Consider the following 27,840-nt stretch of genomic DNA (forward strand, 5'->3'; position numbering starts at 1 on the left):
GGCTAGTGCTCTACCACTTGAACCACAGTGCCACTTCTGGCTTTTACTGTGTATGTGGTACTGAGGGATCAAACCCAGGGCTTCATGCACTCTACCACTAAACCACATTTCCAGCCCACTCAGAAGTATTTTTCTCATAGCCCTATATAGATTATTATCTATGAGAGAGAGGCTTATGGACAGAGCCCAGGCCTGAGTTCAAACCCCAGGACTGGCCAAAAACAAAAACAACTTCTGGGGCTAGGAAGGTAGCTCAGTGGTAAAGTGCTTGCCTCACATGCATGAGTCCCTGGGTTCGATACCTCAGCATCACATAAACAGAAAAGGCCAGAAGTGGCGCAGTGGCTCAAGTGGTAGAGCACTAGGCTTGAACTGAAGAGCTGAAGGACAGCGCCCAGGCCCAGAGTTCAAGCCCCTTGACCGACAAAAAAGAAAGAAACAAAACAAAAAAAAAACCTTCTGAATTAGGCACTAGTGGCTCATGCCTGCAATCCATGACTGACAGAAAGAAAAGAAACAAGAAAAATATTATATATATTATTTATTTATTTATTTATTTATTTTGTTGGTCATGAGGCTTGAACTCTGGGCCTGGGTGCTGTCCCTGTACTCTTTACCTCAAGGCAAGCACTCTACCACTTGAGCCACAGTACCACTCCCGGTTTTCTAGTGGTTTATTGGAGATAGTCTCATGGACTTTCCTGCCCGGGCTGACTTTGAACCCTGATCCTAAGATCTCAGCCTCCTAGTAGCTAGGATGACAGGTGTGAGCCACGGTGCCTGGCTTCTAAAAATTTTTCTACATGAAAAGATTCTGTTTTTTCTAAGTCCTCAAGTGAGAGAATTAATATATACCTATTTATATTAGAAATAATGTGAAACTTTTCATTAAAAATCAGATTGAAGGGGCTGGGAAGGTGGCTCAGTGGTAGAGCGCTTGCCTTGCATGCCTGAGGCCCTGGGTTCAATTCCTCAGCATCACATAAACAAAAAGAAAAAAGCCAGAAGTGGCACTGTGGCTCAAGTGGTAGAATGCTAGCCTTGAGCTGAAGAGCTGAGGGACAGCGTCCAGGCCCAGAGTTTAGGCCCCACGACCGCACCCCCCCCCCAAAAAAAAAAAATCAGATTGAAGCCGGGCACTGCAGCTCACGCCTGTCATCCTAGCTACTAAAAAGGCTGAGATCTGAGAATTATGGCTTGAAGCCAATTTGAGAAGAAAACTCAATTAGATTCTTATTTCAAATTAACCACCCAAAAAAGTGGAGCTGTTTTTAAGTGGTAAGCACTACCCTTGAGCACAAAAGCTCAAGGACTGTGCCAGGCCCTGAGTTCAAGCCCCAGGACCAGCACATAAATATAAAAAAAGAAAATCAGATTGGCCACTATTATTAGTAATGAAGTCATTCTTATGCTCATTCATTTTATTTTTGTGCTGCTCTTGGGCTTGAACCCCAGAGCCTGAGTTCTGTCCCTGAGTTATTTTGTGGGAGGAGGTCCCAGGGCTTGAATTCAGAGCCTGGGAGTTGTTCCTTTTTGCTCAAGGCTAGTAATCTTCCATTTGAGCCAGTCACTGCTCCACTTCTTTAGTGCTTAAATTGGAGATAAAGAGCTTCACAAACTTTTCTGCTTGTGTTTGGCTTTGAACTGCAACACTCAGATCTTTTGCCTACTGAGTAGCTAGGATTACAGGTGTGAAACACAAGTGCTAGCTGTCCCTAAGCTTTTTTACTCAAGGATAATATTCTACCACTTGAACCACAGCACCACTTTCATCTTTTTGGTGGTTAATTAGAAATAAGAGTATCATGGACTTTCCTGCCTGGGCTTGCTTTGCATCTCAATCCTCAGATCTCAGCCTCCTGAGTAGTCAGGATTACAGACATGAGCCACTGGCACCTGGCTCTGAATCATTCTTTAAAATACTCCATAGATAGCTATAATGATGTATATCTGTAGTCTCAGAGGCTTTAACTCAGTTCTGGTGGGCATCGCATCAGCTGAAGAAGGATGACTTGAGCCTAGCAGCTTGAGGACACGACAAGCAACAACTGCAGGACCCTGGCTCAAAATACAAAATAAATCCAGGCACTGATGAGTCAAGCCTGTAAGTCTACCTACCCAGGAGGCTGAGACCTAGAGGATCATGGTTTGAAATCAGGGCATTAAGACTTCATCTCAAATTAACCAACAAAATGGCAAACTAGAACAGGACTCAATTGACAGAGTGCCAACCATGAGCAAGTAAAATAATCTTTTCCTTATTGTTCTTTCCATACTATACTTATACTTCCTATGTTCTGAATAGACCTCAAGGCTAAAGTGAACCATCATTCAAACTACTGATGTCACCTAGAAAGTAATAGAGGTTTAGCCGGGCACCGGTGGCTCACGCCTATAATCCTAGCTACTCAGGAGGCTGAGATCTGAGGATCACGGTTCAAAGCCAGCCCAGGCAGGAAACCCCGGGACTCTTATCTCCAATAAACCACTCAAAAACCAGAAGTGGTGCTGTGGCTCAAGCCGTAGAGTGCTCACCTTGAGCTGAAGAGCACAGGGACAGCGCCCAAGTCCAGAGTTCAAGCCCCATGACCAATTAAAAAAAAAGAATGAAATAATAGAGGATTGGGATTTTTGGGATATAAAATTAACAGCACTTATTTTTGTGCTTACAATGAAAAATTTGTTGCAATACATGCCACATATACCCTAGAGAATAGAAGGCAGACTCAATAAAAAAGCCAGTAACACAAACATTGCCATAGTATATGGGCATGCTAATTTTTGTAATTTTTTTTTGGCCATTTTGCCAATTGATTATAGTTCCTAATTCCTTCCAAGTTCCTTCCATAGTATCAGATCTATGCTTAGTATTGCTCAGTGGTAGTGCATCAGCCTAGTAAGCACAAAGCTCTGAATTCAAAACCCAGAACTACCCCCACCCCACCCTGCAAAAAAAAAAATCATAGTATTTCAGTTCTTTTTTTTTTTTGTCAGTCCTGTGGCTCACGTGGTAGAACATTGGCCTCGATCACAAAAGCTCAAAAACAGTGCCCAGGCCTGAGTTTAATCCCAAGGACCTACACACACAAAGAAGACATTTTAAGGCTACTTAAGTGTAATTAATTTGACTACTTAATAAAAACTTTAATCCAAATTAACCTTATTAATAAACCTATGAAAAAAATGGGTTTACTAGGCCTCAAATCCTACTCTTCCCAAGTAATAGTATCATAAATACAGACTTTTCTACCAAAAAGAACAGTCACTTCACATTCACAAAGCATTTGAAACAGCCAGACATTAGAGTGGTTTTGACAAAGTTTAAAAAGAGAAAATATGGATAGGCATGAGACACACAACTATAACTCCAATATTTGAGAGACTGAAGCAGGAAGATCATGAGTTTAAAACCAGCTTAGGAACCAGGCTCTTGTGGCTCACACCTCTACCATTCCTAGCTACTCAGAAAACTGAGATCTGAGGATCATGGTTCAAAGTCAGCCCAAGCAGAAAAGTCCATGAGATTCTTATCCCAAATTAATCATCAAAAAGCCAGAAATAGAGCTGTGGCTCAAGTGATAGAGCACTAGCCTTGAGCAAAAAACTTCAGGGACAGAGCCCAGGCCCTGAGTTCAAGCCCCAGGACAATAACAACAACAAAGAAATTACATTATTTAGATCAAGAGGGTTAATTTTCCTAGTTTACTAAGGACTTACCTATCCATGTCATCATCTCCAGGTAACAAGGGTGGAAGGGGCAGAGGCGGCAATGTTGAAGTTTTCAGATGTGGAATAGCAGCTGTCACAGATATTTGAGTCTTGACAGAAACCTGTACAGGGGGCTGAGAATTTGCCTGAGAGGACAAAGTTGATGTCCTACTTGTATGAGTAGAAAGAGGCAAAGTTGAAGTACTAGAAACAACAGCCTGACTAAATACTGGTTGGGGAGGAGGCAGAGGTGGTTGTGAAATAGTTGGTAATGGAGGCAAAGGTGGTAGGGGAGGTGTCTGAGGTGGAGGTGTAGTAGATGGTAAAGGAGGAGGAGGAGAAGTAATTGTGGGTAGAGGTGGAGGGGTTTCCTTTTCTGAGGTCTCTGTTTCCTTTAGAGAAACAATCTCCTCTTTCGATGGCACTGTTTTGGAGTCTTTTGTTCCCTGTACTTTCAAATCCTTTATAAGATGCTTCTCAGAGTTATCATCCGATTTTACCTTCCCTGTATCTAAAGAATTTTTGACCTCTGTGTTTGATTGCGTTACATTTACCAGTTCAGTATCTGTGGAAGATTTTTCCAATTTTACTCCTCTGGGTACCTTTTTAGACTCCAAGCCTGAATCTTTAGCATCTACTGAACTGTTCTCTTTTTTAGGAAAAATTATAGGTGAACTTTTGGATTCCTTTCCGTCCATTTTTGCTGCAGCAGCAGCAGCTGCTCTTTCCTTCTTTTTTCTACTGAGCTCAGCTCCTAGGCTGGAATTCAATGGAAGCCTGACAGGTGAGATACTGGAATGACGACTTCGAGACCCGGATCTCTTCTTTTTACTATGAGAAGATGAGTGTCTTGAATATGCAGGACTCCTGCTTCTGGACTTCATGGTTTTCCTACTAGAAAAGGAAAAAAAAAAAAGGAAAAAAAAAGGGTTTTAAATAAGTAGAGAACTGTAACCTTAAGCCCATTCTGACCTAACATCAATCTGAAAATAGATTATATGATATAAAAAACAAAGTCTGAGAAAAGCCCAATATAAGGAAGCCTAAAGGGCCATGACAATTAAATGTAATGAATGTGGTATCAAGGATAGGATTCTGGAACACAAAATGATAATGAGATAAAGATTAAATAATCCACAACAAATTTAGGACTGTGGTAAATAATTATGTATCAGTATTGGTTAACTGCAACAAAAGTACCACATTAATGTAAGATGCTGACAGAGAAAACTAGGTGCAGAAGACATATAATCCTCTGTATTATTTTCATAATTTTCCAAGCAACCAAAACTATCCTAAAAATAAACTTAATTTTAAAATTGAAGGAACTAAATCCTACATAAAAATGTTTTAATCAGCCGGGCGCTGGTGGCTCACGCCTGTAATCCTAGCTACTCAGGAGTCTGAGATCTGAGGATCGCGGTTCAAAGCCAGCCCGGGCAGGAAAGACCGTGAGACTCCTATCTCCAATAAAACCACTAGAAAACCGGAAGTGGCGCTGTAGCTCAAGTGGTAGAGCGCTCGCCTTGAGCTGAAGAGCTGAGGGACAGCGCCCAGGCCCAGAGTTCAAGCCCCACAACCGACCAAAAAAAAATGTTTTAATCATTTAATACTAAAACTTTTTTTTACTTATTTAATTGAAGGAAGATGGAAACATGTTTTTTTTTGTACATGAGAAAACAGCCATATGTGCAATGCTTACTTTCAGTTTTTTGTTCTAATCTTTAATAAAGTGAAAACATGATAAAGTCACACTCTAAGGGATAAAGCCTAGCTCAAGTGGTAAGTAGTAGAGAGCATTTACCTACCAGGTACAAGGGCCTGGGTTCAATCCTTAATACTCACCTACTCCCCCTCACCTAGAGTCATGCTGTATAGTATTAGTAGGTTATATCAGTTAAGAAGTTCAACTTTTTAAATTAGGCAGATTCCCAAAAAAATGCTGTTTCTGTAGCCCCAGTTCATAATAAATTTGTGCCTATAGAAAAACTATGACTCGGGCGCTGGTGCCTGTAATCCTAGCCACTCAGGAGGCTGAGATCTGAGGATCACAGTTCAAAGCCAGCCCAGGCAGGCAAGTCTGTGAGAATATTATCCTCAATTAACCACCAGAAAACCAGAAGTGGCACTGTGGCTCAAGTGGTAGAGCGCTTGTCTTGAGCTGAAGAGCTGAGGGACAGAGCCCAGGATCAAGAGATCAAGCCCCACAACTGACCAAAAAAAAAAGAAGAAAAGAAAACCTACAAATATACAAAAGTTAGAATTTACAAACAGACAAATGTTTTTCAAAAATAACGTATTAGAGGTTTTTAAAAATACAACAGTCCTGGTATTTTTGTTTTTGTTATGCGTCAGGATCTCATTATATGGTCCAGGCTGGCCTTGAACTAGAGATCCTCCTGCATCATTCTGAGTGCTAGAATTACAGGTCTTGGTACTTTTAACTATAAAATGATTTACAGTCAACTTTCCAGAAACTCTTAAGGCAAGGCATTATTTTATATCACTTAATTGAATCCTTTTTTCTTGTTGTTGTGGTACTGGGAGTTTAACTCAAGAATTTTAGCTTCCTAGACAAGAACTCTACTACTCGGGGCTGGGAAGGTGGCTCAGTGGGAGAGTACTTGCCTTGCATGCCTGAGGCCCTGGGTTCGATTCCTCAGCACCACATAAGCAAAAAGAAAAAAGCTGGAAGTGGCGTTGTGGCTCAAGTGGTAGAGCATTAGCCTTAAGCTGAAGAGCTGAGGGACAGTGCCCAAGCCCAGAGTTCAGGCCCCACGACCGGACCCAAAAAAAAAAAAAAAAGAACTCTACTACTCAAGCCATACTCCCAGACCTTTTTCTGTCATTTTTCAGACATTTTTGCCCTGGATGGGTTTTGGACTTCAATCTCCCTACCTTTTCATTCTGCATAGCTGAGATCACAAGTATAAACAACCACGTTCAGCTTGAGATAGAGATCTCACTAATTTTTTGCCCTAGCTGGCCTCAATGGCAATCTTTCTGATCTCTGCTTCATGAGGACAATTAATTTTCTTCTTCTTCTTCTTCTTCTTCTTCTTCTTCTTCTTCTTCTTCTTCTTCTTCTTTCTTCTTTCTTCTTCTTCTTTCTTCTTCTTCTTTTTTTGGTGGTAGTACTTGGGTTTGAACTCAGAGCTGTAAACTTGCCAGACATGTTCTCTAAAAATGAGCCATGCCCCAACCCTTGAATTAATTTTCTCCATAAGCAATGACTAAAGTCTGCGAATCTATGGAACAGAATATTATAAATTGGAACCCAAATTTCACTAAGTCCTTTTGTTTTTTTAACTAAAGCCTACTTAAGCCTCAATGTGAGGAAAAATAAAATTAAAAAAGCCAACCCACTAGAAATGTAATGTGACTAGATCAGGAAAAAAAAAATGACTAAGAAAAAGAAAAAAACAAACAAACAAAGGGCTGGGAAGGTGGCTCAGTGGTAGAGGGCTTGCCTTGCACACATGAGGCCCTGGGTTTGATTCCTCTAAGCAGAAAAAGCCAGATGTGGTGCTGTGGCTCAAGTGGTAGAGCACTAGCCTTGAGCTGAAGAGCTGAGGGACAGCGCTCAGGTCCAGAGTTCAGGCCCCATGACCAAAAAAAAAAAAAAAAAAAAAACTGTGAGATTCTAATTAACTAGCAAAAAAAGCTGGACTGGAGGCATGTCAAGTGGTGAAAAGCCAAAGGAGATCATAAAGCCCTAAGTTCAAGTCCTACATCTCCTTCCTCATATTAAAATATAAAATTACTTTCGGAAGCTGGTATGGTGCTACATGCCAGTAATCCCAGCTACTTGATAGAAACAGAAGGACTGCAAGCTCAGAACCAGCCTGGGTAGTTATCTAGACTCTACCACAAAACCCAAAAACTTGAGAGCATGGCTCAAGTGGTAGGACACTTCATGTTGAAGGCCCTGGGTTCAATCTCCATTAACATGCATCCGTGCACGCATACACGCGCGCACACACACGGGCACACACACGCACACACGCGCACACACACACACACACACACACACGCAGACACAACCTGGAATCAATCAAAAGTACTAAAAAACAACTGCAATAAGACAAGAATAAAAGCTGGGCGCTGGTGGCTCACGCCTGTAATCCTAGCTACTCAGGAGGCTGAGATCTGAGAATCGTGGTTCAAAGCCAGCCTGGGCAGGAAAGTCCGTGAGACTCTTTTTTTGTTTGTTTGTTTTTTGGGTCCGGTTGTGGGGCCTGAATTCGGCCTGGGCGCTGTCCCTCAGCTCTTCAGCTCAAGGCTAGCGCTCTACCACTTGAGCCACAGTGCCACTTCTGGCTTTTTTCTTCTTGCTTATGTGGTGCTGAGGAATTGAACCCAGGGCCACTGGCATGCAAGGCAAGTGCTCTACCACTGAGCCACCTTCCCAGCCCCGTCCTTGAGACTCTTATCTCCAATAAACCACTCAAAAACTGGAAGTGGCACTGTGGCTCAAGCGGTAGAGTGCTCGCCTTGAGCTGAAGAGCCCAGGGACAGTGCCCAAGCCCAGAGTTCAAGCCCCACGACTCACAAAAAAAAAAAAAAAGACAAGAATAAAATACTGAAAGTAGTCTTGTAGTACACTGAGAGTGAGCCAGGGGCTCATGCCTGTAATCCTAGCTATTTAGGAGGCTAAGATCTGAGGATGGAGGCATGAAGCCACCCCAGGCAGGAAAGCTTATGATTCATATCGCCAATTAACTACCAAAAAGGCTGAAAGTGGAGCTCTGGTTCAAGTAGAGTGCTAGCTCTGAGCACAAAAGCTCAGGGACAGTGCCCAGAACCTGAAGCCCCAGGACTGGTACACACACACACACGCACACACGCACGCACGCACGCACGCACGCACGCACGCACGTTAGGTAGATTTATCAAATTTCTATTCACCCTTAAAAATACTAATATTCAAGCTGGAAAGGTGGCTCAGTGGTAGAGTGCTTGCCTCGCATGCAAGAGTCCCTGGGTTTGATTCCTCAGCACCACATAAACAGAAAAAGCCAGAAGTGGTGCTGTGGCTCAAGTAGTAGAGCACTAGCCTTGAGCTGAAAAGCTTGGGAACAAGCATCTAGGCCCAGAGTTCAAGCCCTATGACCGACAAAAAAAAAAAAAAAATTACTAATACTCCTCTTACTTGGCTGAAACATTTTCTGCTTGAATCATAACTGAGAGAAACATCTCTCAGAAAAAATGTCTAAAAACCTAAATACTAGCCAGGTGCCAGTGTCTCATACCTGTAATCCTAGCTACTCAGGAGGCTGAGATCTGAGGATCATGGTTCAAAGCCAGCCCAGGCAGGAAACTCCATGAGACTCTTTTTTTTTTTTGGGGTGGGGGGGGTGTCCAGTCATGGGGCCTTAACTCTGGGCCTGGGCACTGTCCCTCAGCTCTTCAGCTCAAGGCTAACGCTCTGCCACTTGAGCCACAGCGCCACTTCCAGCTTTTTTCTTATGTAGTGCTGAGGAATCGAACCCAGGGCCTCGAGCATGCAAGGCAAGTGCTCTACCACTGAGCCACCTTCCCAGCCCCTCCATGAGACTCTTATCTCCAATTAACCACCAGAAAAACAGAAGTGTCACTGTGGCTCAAGTGGTAGAGCGGTCGCCTTGAGCTAAAGAGCTGAGGGATAGTGTCCAGGTGCAGTGTTCAAGACCCACCACCACCAACAACAACAACAAAAAAACCCTAAATACTAAATAATACATGTACTATATATAAACTATTATTTCTTTAGTTTTTTTAGAATAATCAAATCTTCCTAACGAAGCCAGATACCAGTGGCTCATGTCTAAAATACTAGCTCAGGAAGCTGAGATCTGAGAATCCAGTTCAAAGATAACATTAGCCTTGAACACAAAAGCTAGGCCCCCCGAGTTTATGCCCCAGCACAGCACAAAAAAACAAAAAAAAGTCCTAAAGAACTCTTCTACAAACCCTTCAATTTCTGAACAGAAGCCTAATGTAAATAGGACAGTTAGAAAATCATCTTCTTGCGGTTATTTTAGTGATATAAATATTATATTTAAATTCCACATCGACTGAAAAAATAGAGGAAACAACAATTAGGTTAACATGGGGAGCATTAAGTAATGTGTGTACAATTACAAATTTACAGTGCTAACTGGGTGCTATTTCATCATGTCTCTAATCATAGCAACTCAGTAGGCTGAGATCTGAGGAGGATGATTTAAAGACAGCCAGGGAAAGGAAAATCTATAAAACTCCATCTCCAGTTAATCAACAAAAAGCAGAAAGTATAGGTATGGCACAAGTGATAGTAGGCCAGCCTTGACCAAAAAAGCCAAGCAAGAGCATGAGGCTTTGAATTTAAGTTCAAACCCCAGTATCAGCATCAGCATGCACTCCCAAACAGGTGCACACATACACAATGTAAAGTGTTTGTTTGGCATGTAGAAGACCTTGGGTCCAATCTTTAGTGTAGGTGCCCATGTGCACATGCACGCACACACGCGCGCACGCACGCATGCACACACACACACGCACGCACGCACGCACGCACACACGCACACACCCCTAACTCCCCTGAATTGTTAGTTTCTAGACATTTGATTGTTTGTTTTGCCAGTCATGGGGCCTGAACTCTGGGTCTGGGCGCTGTCCCTCAGCTCTTCAGCTCAAGGTTAGTGCTCTACCACTGGAGCCACAGCGCCACTTCCAGCTTTTTCTGTTTATGTGGTGCTGAGGAATCGAACCCAGGGCCTCATGCTTGCAAGGCATGTACTCTACCGCTGAGCTACCTTCCCAGCCTGTTTCTAGACATTTGAAACCCAACTGCCACTACTGTTAATTTAGTGCATGCAAAGATACATTTCTTTTTTCTTTTTATGCCTGTCCTGGGGCTTGAACTAAGGGCTTGGACATTGTTCCTGTGTTTTTGTGCTCACTCTACTGCTTGAGCCACTTCTGGCTTTTTCGGTGTCTAAGTTTAAAGTTAAGAGTTTCACGAACTTTTCTGCCTAGGTTGGCTTCAAACTGTGATCCTCAGCTCAGTCTCTTGAGTAGCTAGGATTACAGGCATGAGCTACTGGTATCCAGCTAGATATCTCATTTCTAACAAAGCATTTCTTCCCTTGCATTTTCTTGGCTTTCTACTGCTGAAGTCACCCTCCAGTTTAGGCTTTTTGCTGGTAACCATTGGAGACAAAGAGACTCTAGGATTTATCTGAAGGGCTGGCTTCCAACCTTGATCCTCAGATCTTTGGAGTCTCTTAGGTTATAGATATGAGCACTAGCACCCAACTTTTTTTCTTTTTAGGTAGTACTAGGATTTGAATACAGGGCTTAACGCTTGTTTGGCAAGAGCTCTACTGTTCAACTATGTCTCCACTTATTTTCTTTTGCAGATAGTTATTTTATGAGATAGGATCTTTCTTCCTGCCTGGATGTACCTGGACCTCAATTCTCCTGTTTTTCCCTTTTTACATTAGCTGGGATGACAGGCCAGCACTATCACTTGGCCTTCTCTGTCCCAGCTGGCCTAGAACCTCTATCATCCTCAAATGCAGCCTCCAAAGTATTTAGGGTGACTGCCTGGTAAACACCACCTGAATGCCTATTGATGAAAAGAGGTCTTACAAATTTTTCTGCCTTAGCTGGCCTGGAATAATAGCCCTCCTAATCATAACCTCACAAATAGACATGGGCAAGTAGCACTCAACTTACTTCCAATGTTTTAAAATGTTTCATTCTGGTAACCCAAAGGAGAAAAATACTTTAGTTTTTCTACTTTATAAAAAAAAAAACAAACTTAAAAGATAAATGCATATATTTGCTGCAATAGCACCAGTGGCTAACACCTGTAATACTAGTTACTCAGGAGGCTGAGATCTAAAGATCACGGTTCAAAGCCAGCTAGGGTAACAAAGTCCATGAGACTCATATCTCCAATTACCCAGCAAAAAGTGAAGCTAGAAATCAAGTGGTAGAGTGCTAGCCTTGAGCAAAAGATGCTCAAGGAACAGTTCCTAGGCCCTAAGTTCAAACCCCAGGCCTGGTACAAAAACAAATTTTTTTCTTCCCATCTTCTGTGCAAAAGAATTACTTTTTTTGTATTGTTTTTTGAGACAAGTCTATGCTATGTTGTTCAGACTGGCCTGAAGCTCACTATACAGCCCAGAGTTGATATGAACTTGAATCTTCCTGCATGTGCTTCCTAAATGCTGAGATTACAGGATGTATACTACGCCCAACTTTATTTTTCTTTCCCCTACCAGTACTGGGGCTTGAAGTCAGTTCTCAAGTTCTTGATCAGCTTTTTCTGCTCATGGCTAGTACTATACCACTTGAGCCATGCCTCAAGTGGTAGCTATTTGAAGGTTAATTATACGTAAGAATCTTGAGGGGGGGAGCGGCTGGGAAGGTGGCTCCGTAGTAGAGCGCTTGCCTTGCATACATTAGGCCATATAAGTAGAAAAAGCCAGAAGTGGTGCTGTGGCTCAAGAGATAGAGCACTAGCCTTGAGCTGAAGAGCTGAGGGTCAGTGCCCAGGCCCAGAGTTCATGCCCCACGACTGACCAAAAAAAAAAAAGAATCTTGAGGGTTTGTCTGCCCAGGATGGCCTTCAAACTGAGATCCTAAGACCTCAACCTCCTAAATAGCTAAGATTATATATTCAGTTTTCTGTAAAGTTTTTATACTTACTATTGAGAATGGATATGAAGAAAATATGTAATATATACACACATAATACTCTCTACAAACAGAAAATGTGCATTTTCAGGAATAACATATCTTTTTATTTGCATTCTTTACTATCAAATTATATTACCAATTCTTCCTAGATTTATTTTCCCATTAATGGACTAGTTTCAAGTAGTGAGCAGAGATTCTTCAATTTACTTGAGAACTTGATACAGGACATTTTTGCTACTAATCTAAAAAGAATCAATGCAAAAATCAGTTCTTACTGTAGTTTGTTTTAGTGTTTTGGCTTCTATATTTCTAAACTCTGTGTAACAGCAAAAGTTCTTCAGTTAGCCTTAATGTTAGTTTCTGGAGAAAATAAAATATTCTACTTGAGCAAGGTAACATATGCCTGTAATCTCAGCACTTAGGATAACTGAGGCAGGAGGATCATGAATTCAAGGCCCATCTGAGTTATATAGTGAAATTCTCAAAGAAAAAGAAAACAAATGTTCTGAGAATACTTCTTGGGCTTCCTTTCAAAACTATGTAACTTTGTAAGTAGTATATTTACAACTTATATATTTCAGTATGTATAAATCTTACTACTCATCTACCAAAAAAAAAAAAATACTGAACTCTAGGAAATGGTATACATGCTAAAGTGTTCAGAGGAAAGTATACTGATACCTTTGAAGTTAAACAAAAAGATTGGTAGGGAGATGACTAGATAGGTAACCAAATATATGGTAGATATTAACTATAGAGGGAAGGAAGGGGTAACACTATCCAAAAAGAAATGTACTTTTCACCTGATTTATTTAACTATAACCCCTCTGTACATCACCTTTATAACAAAAATTAAATTCTTTTTTAGGGCTGGGAATGTAGCTTAGTGGTACAGTGCTTGCCTAGCATGCATGAAGCCCTGAGTTCAAGTCCTCAGTACCACATAAACAGAAAAAGCTGGAAGTGGCGCTGTGGTTCAAGTGCTAGAGTACTAGCTCTGAGCAAAAATAAGCTCAGGGACAGTGCCCAAGTCCTGAATTAAAGCCCCAATACTGGCAAAAATAAATAAATGAATATTAACTACAAAATCTACTTGTTAGATATACAGGTGTTTATTGTAAATCTTTCAACCTACTTGGCAATCTTTATACTAAAATGGGGAGAAAATACTAAGAACTTTCAGCCCTTGACAGGAACTCTTTAGTTTGATAAATTCATGTATTTTTTTTTTGTTGTTTGTTTGTTTTTGTCAGTCATAGGGTTTGAACTCTGGGCCTGGGTGCTGTCCCTGTGCTCTTCAACTCAAGGCGAGCGCTCTACCGCTTGAACCACAGCACCACTTCCAGTTTTCTAGTGGTTTTATTGGAGATAAGAGTCTCATGGACTTTCCTGCCTGGGCTGGCTTTGAACCGCGATCCTCAGATCTCAGCCTCCTGAGTAGCTGGCGCCCGGCTAAATTCATGAGTTTTTAAAAAATAATTATTAACAATGTCAGCAAAAAATACACTGACATATAAAACACAAGCAAGGTTTTTTTTAAAGTAGTGTAATTCTCTACCAGTGTTAAATACATAGAATTTGCTAAGTAAAGGTACTGTACACTTCATATTAATATAATTCTCAATACAAACCTAGAAGTAGGTAGTTATTATTTTCATTTTACACATGAAGAAACTCAGGCATGGAGAAATTAAATTATTTGCCAAAGGTCACAAAGAAATACTAAGATTCCACTTAGATCTGACTATAGCTCCTGATCTGCTTTGTGAGCAGAGATGAGTCCACAAAGGAGGTACATCTCATTACCTAGAAACAAGAATACAATTTTCCACAGATAATTTACACTAAAACTGAAATTTCAACCTAATATGACTTTCTCAAAAAAATAAAGACACTATCATCACATTTTTAGGAAATTTTGAAAATTGCCAATGGTCATAAGAAAGGTCAATCAATGGTGCTGCTAAAAACTAAACTGTCCTTGGAACCAGTTTCTACCAAGCTATATAATATCAAAAAGAAAATGACCTAACTAGCTGGATTTCCACTAAAACATTAGTTAAAAGAGGACCATTCTGTTAATTAAAACAATGACAATTAGACAATGAATAAACTTACAGGTTTGGAGATTCGGTAGACAGCACGACTGGTAAGATGACCTAGGCAAATGGCCTCAAAATAACGCAAGTGAAAATTCATAACTTTTCATCTCCAGTCATTTCCTATAAAGTTTAAGCACTGATACCAAGGTGGTTTTTTAATATTTAAGACTAAGCAGGGAAATGAGTAACAACACTATGCCATTCATTAGGCAGAATTCTGCCTAGATTTTGAAGCTTACAACTTCCCACTATTGGGAAATACCTACCTTTAGAAGACTGAGCCATGTGAAATGTTCCTTTTTTTTTTTTTTTTTTTTTTTTTGAGGTCATGGGGCTTGAACTCTGGGCCTAGGTACTATCCCTTAGCTCTTCAGCTCAAGATGAGCTCTCTACCACTTGAGCTACAGTGCCACTTCTGGTTTTCTGGTGGTTAATTGGAGGTAAGAGTCTCTCGGACTTTCTTGCCAGGGCTGGCTTCAAACCGCAATCCTCAGAACTCAGCCTCCATAGCTAGGATTACAGGTGTGAGCTACCAGCTCCCCGCAATGTTTAGTTCTTAAACTCTAGATTAAGGGGAGACCAAATTCACATACTTAAGTGAATCTGTTATCTCACCTCATCAATGGCCAAACTAACATGACCTCTGGTGGCTACTGCAAAATGTCATGACAAATTGCCAGTTCTTATATACCCCCACCCCCATCTTACAGAGGACTGGTAATCAAACAGCTCACCTGGGAAGTGGACTCCGACTCAGAGATCGCTTGCTTAGGAAAGGGCTGCTAGATCTTCTTCGCCCGTAGGGGCTGGGGGACCTTCCACTGTAAGAGCCACTCCTTTCATAGCTGGATGACCGTCTACGGCTGTAGGGACTCACAGACCTCTGTCTCCTGCTGTAGGGACTGGGTGAGCGGGCGCTGGACTGGTAGGCAGAAGGCTCTTTGTAAGGCGGGCTTACAGACTGCCTTCTTGAGGTACTTCCAGGACTCTTCTTGTAGGAATCATAATTGCTCGAGGTGTGAGATCTCGGGGGACTAAGGTCGTAGTCTTGGCCATAAGAAGCTCCTGAGGGGCTGTCATCTTGTTTGGAGCTGTCAGACCATTTCCTGTGGGGACTCCTGGATCTGCGCTTGGGACTATCCACTGTTTTGTAACTTTTGGGTGTTTCTCTTTTCCGATGACTTTTACTCCGGTCTTTGTGTCCAGACTTCAACTCGCGTTCTTTCCGCGTCTTCTCCTTATGAAGTTTGGATGACCTGGATTCCTTACTGCTGCTTTTGGCTACATGTGCCTTCCCATAGTCATCATTCTCCTCGTTTAAGCGCTTGGAACTCCCTGATATCCGGTCCTTCATCGATCCTGACTTGCTGGAGACTTCCTGGTTTCTTTCTTTTTCGGTCTGTTTAGTTTTTAGTAAGTCCCGGGAACGCCGGTGCTGGTGATGACGATGTTTGTGCAGGCGATCACTCCGATCCGTTCCACGACGTTCATCGTTCTCCCTTCGATCTAATTTGAAGGCCAAGTCATCAGAAAAGGTGTCGGAATCAGAGCTGATATCATCGTACTCCACCAAAGGTTTGATAATTGTACCCAAGGATGCTGCTTCGGGGGTCACCAACCCCATGTCTTTGGAGTGCTTGGACTTATGCCGCTTGTGCTTCGACCCCAAACGGTGACGCTCTCTGCTGTTGGAGCTGCCACCTCCGGAAGACGGCTGCAAAGTTCCAGAAGCTCCTCCACTCCCGTCCTTCTTGCCCCCATGTCTCTCTGAATTGGGCATTCCCTTTCCCCTGGCCTGAAAAAGGGGGAAAAGTTCCCCAGCACTCCCAAAAGTAACCCCCACCCTCCCCCCAACTCCAACTCCACGCCCACCAAAGCGCCCCTAAAGGGGGTGGGGAGGGAAAGGGCGGACAGTAGGCCAGGCTCCTCCTCCCCTCCCAACTCCTCAGCACCCTCCTACATGGGGGGGTGGGGGGAGAAACCCGCGAAGGAGCGAGGGAAGGAATGAAGAGTTCCTCAGCGGTGGAGTTTGGAAACCACGGGCGGCTGCTCGAGTCTGTCCCCCCCCACCCCTCCGCCGAGCTAATCCTCAGGCCCGGGCACCGGGGAGGTCGAGGAAGTAGGAAGCCGACGGCCCGTGGCTGTGAGGCCGACTCGGCTCTGGGGCCCTGTGAGGACTGCGCCGGCCCTTCCCCTACCCGGTAGCCCGGCTGGGGGCAGCTTCCTGTCGCCGGGTCCCGCAGCCTAGATCCTTCACTCTCCCTTCGCCCCTCGCTCCTGAAGGAGCCTCTTTTCTGGTCTCCACCACACCTCAGTACCTCACACACAAACACACATTCGCTCCCTCACACAGACTCAGTCACACACTAGCTTAAACCGAAACGGCACTTGAAGGAAGGGGGGGAGGGGCGTGCTCAGAAAATATCGCGAGAGTCTGATGGGCTCTCGCGATGCTTCTGGGCTTCCCTTTCACCTCTACCCACCACTTAATGAAACGACGCGAGAACAGGATCCGCGCAACAAACGCATCCCGTTAGGCTCTCGCGATATGTTTACACTTCTAACTCCCTCCCCTGTGTCTGAAGATCTTTTTTAAAACAGACCTGGCAAAACTTGTCTCTTAAAAACCTAAACTCATGGAACCAAACTCCTAGGTTCCAGTGAAAATTCCTTATAGGTAGTTTATAGCAACAGTCGCTTAACTAGCAATATATTAATATTTTTACTAACGCACAAGGACGTATGTGGAGACATTTCAATTTAAGTACCTGAATTTTAAACTGTTTTTACCTACATGATACCTGGCATTTTAAGTACATTTTCTATATAACCCTCACAAATATCCTGCAACTTAATTCCTACCTCTATTTTACAAGTCAGGATCCCAGACTCAGGGGCGTTAAATAGTTTCAGGTAATCAAGCTAGAACTGCAAGTGCCACAGCACTTGCCCAAACTCATGTCTGTCTAATGCTAAAATAGCTCTTCCGTTGTGTGGCACTACCTCCACTCTTCAAATCTAACCGTCTATCTACACTTAACAGCCTTTGAAATGGTCCCATGGCTCTCAGGATGATTATCTTTCATCCTCATGCATTCCAATCATGAACTAAAATTCTAAGTTGCTAATGGCCTCCATTTCCCCCTTCTGTCTTAGGGCTTGAATTCAGGACCTAAGCCTGGTCCCTGAGTTCTTTGGGCCAGGCTAGGGCTCTACAACTTTGAGCCACAACTCCACTCCTGGCTTTTGAGTGGTTAATTGGAGATGTGTCTTAAGAGGACTTTTTTGCCCTGGCTAGCTTCAAACTGATAATAATCGGATCTCAGTGTTCTAAGTAGCTAAGATTACAGGAGTGAGCCACCGGCGTCCCATTTAGCCTCTCATTTTTACTTTTCAAAATTCTACACATAGCTGGGGGGCCGATGGCTCATGCCAGTAAGCCTAGCTACTTAAGAAGCTGAGATGTTGGGGCTGGGAATGTGGCTTATTGGTAGAGTGCTTGCTTAGTATGCATGAAACTCTGGGTTCGATTCCTCAGTACCACATAAACAGAAAAAGCAGGAAGGGACATTGTGGTTCAAGTGGTACAGTGCTAGGGCTGGGAAATTGGCTCAGTGGTAGAGCGCTTGCCTTGCATGCATGAGGCCCTGGGTTTGATTCCTCAGCACCACATAAGGAGGAAAAAAAAAAAAGCCGGCAGTGGTGCTGTGGCTCAAGTGGTAGAGTGCTAGCCTTGAGCTGAAGAGCTGAGGGACAGTGCCCAGGCCCAGAGTTCAGGCCCCACGACCAGGCAAAAACAAAAACAAATGGTACAGTGCTAGCCTCCAGCAAAAGAAGATCAGGGACAGTTCCCAGGCTCTGAGTTCAAGCACCATGACTGGCAAAAGAGAAAAAGAAAGGAAAAAAAACCCTGAGATATGAGAATCCTGGTTCTAATCCAGCCCTGGCAGAAAGCCCTTAAACACTCCCCCTTCCTCCCCCATACACACCTTCTTAGTGTGTGCCATTATTGGGGCTTGAATTCAGGGTGTGGGCACAGCTTGTTAGTTTTTCATTCAAAGCTAGCACTCTACCACTTGATTCACACCTCCATTCATGAGTTTTTTTTCTTTGCTTTTCTTTTTTGGTGCCAGTCCTGAGGTGCCAGGGCCTGAATGCTGTCCCTGAGATTTTTTTTTTTTTTCCTCAAAGTTAGCAATCTACCGCTGGAGCCATAGCTCCATTTCTGGCTTTTTTGGTAGTTCATCAGAGATGAGTCTTACAGACTTTCCTGCCTAGGCTGGCTTTGAACAACGACCTACAGATCTCAGCCTCCAGAGTTACTAGGATTACTAGTGTAAGCCACCACTCCTGGCTTGTTTTCTGTTTTGATTTGGGGTGTATGTGTTTAATTGGAGATAAGTGTTTAGGACTATTTCTGCCTGACCTGCTTTCAAACTGCAGGTGTGAGCCACCGGCATCTAGCATGTTTAGCTTTTCTTGTTCACAAATGGAACTCTACCACTTGAGCTACACACCTTCACCTTCGTGTATTTATCTGGTTAATTGGAGATGAGTCTTTTGGATTTGTTGGCCCTGACTGGTTTTTGGATCTCAATGTTCACATCTGAGCCTCCTAAGTGGTTAGGAATTAGGAGTGAGCCACCTGTCCCCAGCAAGAGACAGATTTTTTTTTTTAAAATTATTTTGGCCAGTCCTGGGGCTTGAACTCAGAGCCTGGGCACTGTTCTAGAGCTTCTTTTGCTCAAGGCCAGCACTCTACCACTGAGCCACGGCATCACTTCCAGCTTTTTGTATTTATGTGGTCCTGAAGAATCGAACCCAGGTCTTCATACGTACTAAGCAAGTACTCTACCACTACGCCATATTCCAGCCAAGAAAGATTTTAATTTGCAAAATGTTTAACTGTCAAAATGAAAATTACCCGGGCTCCAGTGGCTTACTCCTGTAATCCTAGTTATTCAGGAGGCTGATATCTGAGAACTGTGGTTTGAAACCAGTCTAGGCAGCAAAGTCCATGAGCTTCTCACCTCCACTAAGCTATCAAAAACAGCTGGAAGTGGAGCCGTGGCTCCAGTAGTAGAGCGCCAGATTTGAGCACAAAAGCTAGGGACAGCGCCGAGGTCCTTGTGTTCAAGTCCCAGTACCAGCACACATAAAGGAAAAAAGAAAAGAAAATTCCGGTTTCGGCGAACACGGAACTCTACCTGCTTGAAACTTCAGTACCCAGTGACAGAATCCTAAAGAACCAGTAAGGAAGGCAGGCGGGTTAAAGGAAGCCTCGCGATAACTCCGCCTCAACCAGTTTTCGCGAGATTTTGGGTATTTTGCGGCTTCCTTGGTCTCGCTGGATCGCGCTAAATCTCGCGATCTCTGGGAAGTTCCGTTGGGGAAGATGGCGGCGGCCTCGAGCACCCTTCTCTTCTTGCCGCCCGGGACTTCAGACTGAGCCTTCTTGGGAAGCGTGGGGGCTGCTAATGCCCTGCATCCCGAGAACTCAGTCCCTCTTGGTTCCTCTGCTGGTGGCGGTGAAAGGTTTGTCCTCTCGTGGCGGACATAGGCCTTCGCTGCTGTCAGGATGAAGGCTCAGGGGGAAACCGAGGGTGAGTGACTTGAAGGGGGGGAAAAAGGGATGGGACACAATTGGGGATAACCTGTCTGTAAAAGGGGTGGAGGCGCTGGCCTAGGGAGGGTCACTTTCTAGAGAGCAGAATCCTCCAAGAGGCAGAATGTGTTTTAGATTCTAATAGTGCCTTGCTTGGTGATGGCAGAGGTCCGACTCTAAGGTGATGGACGGGGCCTTCCAACTTCTGTGAAGGTTTGTTGTACAACTTAGGGATCTTTAATTGGGCTCAGGACACTCTTAGCCTAAAGTGGTGGGAGGCATTGCGAGTGGATAAAAAAACCTAATTACGTTTTGTTCCAGAAGAGATATCTGAGTGATGATGTAAAAACAATTACACACGGGCTGGGAAGGTGGCTCAGTAGTAAGAGTGCTTGCCTTGCATGCATGAGGCCCTGGGTTCGATTCCTCAGCACCACATTCCTCAGGCCGATTCCTCAGTTCGATTCCTCAGACCCCACGACCAGCAAAAAACAAAACAAAACAAAAAACTACACAGAACAATCTTTAAAAGTACTGGATGGTGTTTTGACATGAGTGAAATGATTTGGGCCTTTTTGATATTACAAGGTATCTGGGCCCTAGAATGTCATAGTGCTCAGAATCCTGTACTGTACTGTTCTTTTTTTTGGGGGGGGGGGTCGGTCGTAGGGCTTGAACTCTGGGCTTGGGCACTGCCCCTCAGATCTTCAGCTCAAGACTATAGCTCTAACACATTTAGCCACAGCGCCACTTCCGGTTTTCTGGTGGTTAATTGGAGATAAGCCCCGGCTGGCTTTGCACCGAGATTCTCAGATCTCAGCTTCCTGACTAGCTAGGATTACAGGCGTGTGCCACCACTGTTGCCTGGCATTGTTGCTGTTCTTTACTTACATTTCTTAGTTTACTCTGAGCTTTAGACCTGCCTTGTTTATCTGTATGTAGTTTAGGGAACATAGTAGTTGCTCAGATATGTTTGGTTAGAACATCAAAGTAAAGATATCAACAAGCTCAAAAAAAAAAGTACATTCTGAAGAAAAAGATAAAAGAAATGGATTCCTTGGATGCAAAAGAGGTGACAACTGAAAAGGGGAAATCTTGTGAGTCAGGAGATTTTGTCACTTGGTATTCAATTTTATTTACTTATATATTTATTTTTGGTCAGTGGTGGGGCATGAACTGTGGGCCTGGTACTGTCCCTCAGTTCTTCAGCTCAAGGCTAGTGCTCTACCACTTGAGCCACAATGCCACTTCCAGCTTTTTTTTTCTTCTGTTTATGTGATGCTGAGGAATTGAACCCAGGGCCTAATGCATGCAAGACAAGCACCTTCCCAGCCCCTTGGTATTCAAATTTTAAGCAGGTAAAGTTCCATGTCTGCAGTTTGCTCATATACTTGTAATTGAATGGCTTTGAAGTATGAATAGAAATACGTTCCAAACTGGATAAGCTGGCTGAAATAGGTCCCAATCCTTTTTTTTTTTTTTTTTTTAAGATGAGGGCAGCTGAGTGCCTGTGGATCACGCCTGTAATCCTAGCTTCTCAGGAGGCTGAGATCTGAGAATTGAGGTTCAAAGCCAGCCTGGTCAGGAAAGTCCATGAAACTCTTATCTCCAATAAACCACCAGAAAACTGGAAGTGGCGCTATCGCTCAAGTGGTAGAGCACTAGACTTGAGCTGAAGAGCTGAGGGACAGTGCTCAGGCCCAGAGTTCAAGCCCCACGATGGACAAAAAGAAAAAAAAAAGATGAGGGCAATAAGAGAGCTATAGAATCTTGTTTTAGGGTGTTTTTTCCATGACTACTTCAACTCTGATAGCTGACCTACTCATCTTGCAATGCCAGCATCACCTGTCTCTGTATTCTCCCCACAATTCGTTTGTTTGTTTGTTTTTTTGGGGGTCCGGTCGTGGGGCCTGAACTCTGGGCCTGGGCGCTGTCCCTCAGCTCTTCACCTCAAGGCTAGTGCTCTACCACTTAAGCCTCAACACCACTTCTGGCTTTTTTCCTTTTGGTTATGTGGTGCTGAGCAATCGAACCCAGGGCCTCATGCATGCAAGGCAAGCACTCTACTTCTGAGCCGCCTTCCCAGCCCCAAAATTGGAGTGTTGCGGGCACAGTGGCTTACACCTGGAATCCTAGCTACTCAGGAGGCTGAGATTTGAGGATCAAGGTTCAAAGCCAGTCCAGGCAGGACAGTTCTATGAGACTTTTTTTTCTGGGGGGAGGTCCGGTCGTGGGGCCTGAACTCTGGGCCTGGGCGCTGTCCCTCAGCTCTTCAGCTCAAGGCTAGCACTCTACCACTTGAGCCACAGCGCCACTTCCGGCTTTTTTCTTTTTGCTTATGTGGTACTGAGGAATCGAACCCATGGCCTTGAGCATGCAAGGCAAGCGCTCTACCACTGAGCCACCTTCCCAGCCCCGAGAACATTTCTTATGGACCGAGAGGTGTGACTTAGTGGTAGAATGCCAGCTATGACTGAAAAAGCTGGGCAAGAGCACAAGACTCTGAATTGGAGCTCTAGTACCAAAAAATATATTCTTATTTATTGTTGATTGTTGATAGTTATCTCCACATTAACTTAACATACTTTGCCACAGATATATAAGGCATATTTGTTCATCTTCAGTGGTCTGTAGAATGAGTCTGCTCATAGTAGGCATTCAAAATTAGAGGAGGTTTGAAGGTGGGTGGTACATTCACATCTTAATACAGGATCTAGTCTTTTCTATCTTTCTCTGAAGGAAATGAATTCTTTGGTTATTGATATTTTTTCTCTCAGTGTATTTAGTGAAATTCAGATAGAAAAAAGTGAACTACAAATAGACTCTTTCTTCCCTACCTCCCTTTGTTTGAGATAAGTTTTGCTGAGTAGCTGAGGCTGGCCTTGAACTCATTATATAGCCCAGACTAGCCTGGAACTTTTTTTTTTTTTTTTTGTCATTACAGAGCCTGAACTCTGGGCCTGGGCACTGTCCCTCAACTCTTCAGCTCAAGGCTAGCCCTCCACCACTTGAGCCAAAGCACCACTTCCAACTTTTTCTGCTTATGTGGTGCTGAGGAATAGAACCAAGGGCCTCATGCATGCAAGGCAAGCATTGTACCACTGAGCTGCCTTCCCAGCCCCCAACCTGGAACTCTTATCTTTCAGGCTTAGTCATTTAAGTACCAGAATTGAGGTAGGTATTCCCATACTGGCTAAACTTGTTTTCTTTATAGTGCCTATACATTGATCTCATAAGATTATGACAAAAAAGTATGAAAGGGCTGGAAAGGTGGCTCAGTAGTGGTAGAGCGCTTGCCTTGCATGCCTAAGGCCCTGAGTTCGATTCCTCAGCATCACATAAAGAAAAAAGAAAAAAAGCCGGAAGTGGTGCTGTGGCTCAAGTGGTAGAGCGCTAGCCTTGAGCTGAAGAGCCGAGGGACAGCGCCCAGGCCCAGAGTTCAGGCCTCATGACTGGACCCAAAAAAAAAAAAAAGGTAAGAAAGTGAGTATTTTCACATTGAAAACTAAATCATACTAAGGCAGGTATGGTAGAACCCTTGAGAATATCAGAATGGAGAGTTACAGGCCAGCCTGGGATATATACTGAGACTTTGTCTCAAAAACAAACAAAAGTCAAGTATAGTAAAGGTGTGTTAAAATGTGTGCTCAAAATATATCATGCAGAGGATTTCATGTATATTAATATAATTAGAAACTTTTTGTTATTGTCCCTATTAAATGTTTGAATAGAAAGCAATACTGTTCCAGTATATTTCTGTAACTTTCATTCTTGTCAGCAAAAATATCTTTTAAGCCTGGTGTGGTATCTGATATCTATAATCTCTGTATTCAGGAGGCTGAAGCAAGAGGATCATAAATTTGAGGCAAGCCTGATTCTAGAACTCAAAGAACAAAAATAAACTGGGTGCTAATGGCACACACCTATAATCCTACGTACTTGGGGCTGAGATCCAGGGGATACTGGTTTGAGGCCAGCTACAATAGAAAAGTCCATAGGGCTGGGCGTCAGTGGCTCATGCCTGTAATTCTAGCTACTCAGGAGGCTGAGATCTGAGAATCTTGGTTCAGTGCCAGCCCAGACAGGAAAAATCCGTGAGACGCTTATCTCCAATAAACCACTAGAAAACCAGATATGGCTCTGGCTCAAGCGGTAGAGTGCTCGCCTTGAGCTGAAGAGTGCAAGGACAGCACCCAAGCCCAGAGTTCAAGCCCCACGACTGACCAAATAAAAGAAAAGTCCACAGGACCTCATCTTCAAAATGACCAGCAAAAAGATAACTTGAGGCATGACTTAAGTGGTAGAGGGTCAGACAAGCAATCAAGCTGAGTAAACTTTGAATTCAAATCCTGGAACCAGCAAAATAACAGCAAAACATGCATGTGTGTATGTGTATGTATATATGTATATATACATATGAATAACACATACACATACATTTTTCTTTTTTTTTTTTGGTCGGTCGTGGGGCTTCAACTCTGGGCCTGGCTCTGTCCCTACGCTCCTCAGCTCAAGGCTAGTGCTCTACCATTTGAGCCACAGTGCCACTTCCCTACATACATTTTTGATTTGGTAGTGTAAACCTAATCCCAACTACCCACGTGGCTGAGGCAGTAGGATTGGAGGATTACTGGAGCTCAGGAGTTGAAGGCCAGCTTGGGCAACAAAGCCAATACCCTGTGTCTTAGACAAATTACAAAAATAATATTCTTAAAAATATTCTTATGCAGATTTTTTTTTTTTTTTGGTCATTTCATGGGGCTTCAACTCTGGACCAGGGCACTGTTCCTGAGCTCTTTAGCTCAAGGCTAGTGCTCTACCACTTTGAGCTACAGCACCACTTCCAGTTTTCTGGTGGTTAATTAGAAATAAGAGCCTATAATACTAGCCACTAAGGAGGTTGAGATCAGAGTATCATGGTTCGTAGCTAGCCGGGGCAGGAACCTCCTGTGAGACTCCAATTAACCACCAGAAAACTGGAAGTGTGGCTGTGACTCAAGTGGTAGAACACTGGCCTTGAGCTGAAGAGCTCAGGGACAGCATCCAGGCCCAGAGTTCAAGACCCATGACCTACCAAAAAAAAAAAAAAAAAAAAAGGCTTCTCACGAACTTTCCTGCCCAGACTGGCTTTGAACCACAATCCTCAGATCATAGCCTCCTGAGAAGCTAGGATTACAGGCGTAAGCTACCAGTGCCCAGCCAGAAATTTTTTCTGAAGTGGGAGTTTTGTTTAGAGGCAAGTTCTCCCTTGTGTAGCCTAGGCTGTCCTTGAATTTGTTCCAAAGCCCACACTGGCCTTGAACTCAGAACCCTCCTGCCTTAGCCTCCCAGTTTTTGAGATCATAGGTATGTATCACCATGCCTAGCTTGGCTTTCTTTGTTTGCTTTGAAGTAAAAATATAAGGAAAATATTTTAACTGAATGATGGAAATTTAAAATTTTCTTTTGCAGGAAAAATTATGTACTATTGATATTATTAATATTCTATATTATTCATATTTACTTAAAATGTCCATGCATATTTTTAATAGATACTAACACAATTTAGCAGATAACTTCCTCCCTTTACCTTATAAATATTTTGCATTTCACAAACATCTGTTGGAAACACACATTGAATGATTATATAGCTTATTTGTATGATGTTAGCACTGGCTTTTGTGTTAGCACAAGCCATTATTATTGGACATTTAAATACTTTCTGTTTATTATGTATCATAAATATTGTTATTATGCATCTTTTTGTGTGCCACGCCTGGGGCTTGAACTTAGGGCCAGGGAGCTCTCCCTTAACTATTTCACACAATGCTGGCACTCTACCACTTGAACCATAACACCACATCTTGCTTTTTGCTGATTAAGAATCTCATGGAGCCAGGTACCAGTGGCTCATGCCTGCAATCCTAGCTACTAAGGAGGCTGAGATCTGAGGATCATGGTTCAAAGCCAGCCAGGGCCAGAAAGTCCATGAGACTCTTTATCTACAATTAACCCAGAAAACCCAAAGTGGTGCTGTAGATCAAGTGGTAGAGTGCTCACCTTGAGCTGTGAAGAGCTTAGGGACAGCACCCAGACCCATAGTTCAAGCCCCTCAACTAACCAAAAAAAGTAGTCATATGGAAATAAGAATCTCATGAACTTTTCTGTTTAGACGGGCTTTGGACCACTATCCTCATATCTCAGCCTCCTTAGTAGCTAGGAGTACAGTGTGAGTCACTGTTGCCCAAACAATGGACATTTTGCAAGTACATTTTATGGTAGCTTTATTAATAATCAAAAATTGAAAAATAATCCAAATACCTGTGAAAGAATAAACATTGTATTCTATGCAGCAACATAAAGAAATAAAGTACTGATACCCACGTGTGAAAGGTCTTGAACGAAAAGGGTTTCTAATTATGTTTTCTGATTTATATTTTAGAGTCGGAAAAGCTGAGTAAGATGAGTTCCCTTTTGGAACGGCTCCATGCAAAATTTAACCAAAATAGACCTTGGAGTGAAACTATTAAGCTTGTGCGTCAAGTCATGGTGAGGATTATGGTGAAGTGGGTAAAATGTGTTTAATTATTCAATAAGCTAAGCTGCTCATGTGGGCTTAATTATAATAGTATCTCTTCAGTTTCATTTATCACAAAACACCTGCATACATAGTGGCTATCAATTTCAGGAGTCTTCCTAGAAAGGATGTATACATTTGTTCTTCAGTGTTCATGTAGGATTGATTTTCAAATTCTTCATGAATACCAAATGCATGGATGTTCATATCTCTTATGTAAAATGGCTTATAGTTGCATTTAACATATGGATGTCCTGCAGTATATTTTAAATCATTTCTAAATTACTTATAAAACCATGTAAGTGATATGTGAATATTTGATATGCTGCGTTGTTTAGAGTAATGATAAAAAAAAAAAGACTGATGATGTTTACTTCAGAACTGTCTTTTCCTGAAAATATTTTTGAACCATGGTTACTTGAATCCAAGAGTGTTAAATGTTAAGGATATGAAGAGCAGGGACTTTCAGGTGAAGTGCCAATAAACATATCTATGAGAGATGCACTGAGAAGTTGTAAAGACTTATTTTTCACTTCCTGACAGGCTCCTTCATTTTCATGTGATTCTGCTTTTATCTTATCTATGTAATACCTATTAGGAGTTTCTGATTCATTCTTGCTGGTACTGAAATGTGATAGCAGGCTATCTTGCTCTCTTTCAGTTTTTTTTCTGCCACTTTAGCTAGATCCCCTAGCTCCTCCTTTTGGTTAATTGGAAATAAGAGTCTCATGAGGGTTGGAAGCAGGTAGATCACTATCCAGTTAGCAAAAGGGTCAGGTACCAAGTTTGAATCCCAGTCTTAGACCTTAAAAAAAAAAAAAAAAAAAAAAAAAAAACAGGCGCCAGTGGCTCACGCCTGTAATCCTAGCTAATCAGGATCTCAGTTCAAAGCCAGCCCGGGCAGGAAAGTCAGTAAGACTCTTATCTCCAATAAACCACTAGAAAACTGCAAGTAGCTCAAGCGGTAGTGTACTCCTCTTGAGCTGAAGAGTGCAGGGGCAGCGCCCAAGCCCAGAATTCAAGCCCCACAACTGACAAAACAAAAAGAGTCTCATGTATTTGTTTGCCTGGTTTGGCCTTGAACCTTGATCTTCACATCTCAGCTGCAACTGGCTACCAGCTTAGAATTCATGAATTCATGTGTGTGCGCGTGTGCGCACGTGCATGCTGGCGCCAGTCTTGGAGCTTGCACGTCGCCC

General features: G+C 43.0%; 2 protein-coding genes across 16 annotated transcripts in view; one reads left to right on the forward strand and one right to left on the reverse strand.

Annotated features, from left to right (window-relative positions):
• Cdk12 (cyclin dependent kinase 12) overlaps positions 1–19,706 on the reverse strand; it is a 132,597-nt gene extending 112,891 nt beyond the window's left edge. For 10 of the 13 annotated variants that reach the window (XM_070028163.1, XM_070028169.1, XM_070028167.1 and 7 more), the window contains exons 1-2: positions 15,215–16,878; positions 3,718–4,602 (exon numbers count right to left, since the gene is read on the reverse strand). In XM_070028163.1, the coding sequence (XP_069884264.1) occupies positions 3,718–4,602; positions 15,215–16,260 (1,931 nt within the window). In that variant the 5' untranslated portion in view covers positions 16,261–16,878. Of the gene's footprint in view, positions 1–3,717; positions 4,603–15,214; positions 16,879–19,687 lie in introns of those variants that run through there. The other 3 variants (XM_070028158.1, XM_070028157.1, XM_070028159.1) reach the window with 3 other exon arrangements.
• A 142-nt stretch (positions 19,707–19,848) lies between these two features.
• The window catches only part of Med1 (mediator complex subunit 1), a 37,342-nt gene continuing 29,350 nt past the window's right edge, over positions 19,849–27,840 (forward strand). For all 3 annotated transcript variants that reach the window (XM_070028139.1, XM_070028135.1, XM_070028138.1), the window contains exons 1-2: positions 19,849–20,083; positions 26,507–26,613. In XM_070028139.1, the coding sequence (XP_069884240.1) occupies positions 20,059–20,083; positions 26,507–26,613 (132 nt within the window). In that variant the 5' untranslated portion in view covers positions 19,849–20,058. The remainder of the gene's footprint in view (positions 20,084–26,506; positions 26,614–27,840) is intronic.

The sequence above is a fragment of the Dipodomys merriami genome, unplaced genomic scaffold (genome assembly GCF_024711535.1).
Source record: "Dipodomys merriami isolate MVZ:Mamm:240054 unplaced genomic scaffold, mDipMer1.0.p SCAF_19, whole genome shotgun sequence".
In the NCBI taxonomy this organism is placed as follows: domain Eukaryota; kingdom Metazoa; phylum Chordata; class Mammalia; order Rodentia; family Heteromyidae; genus Dipodomys; species Dipodomys merriami.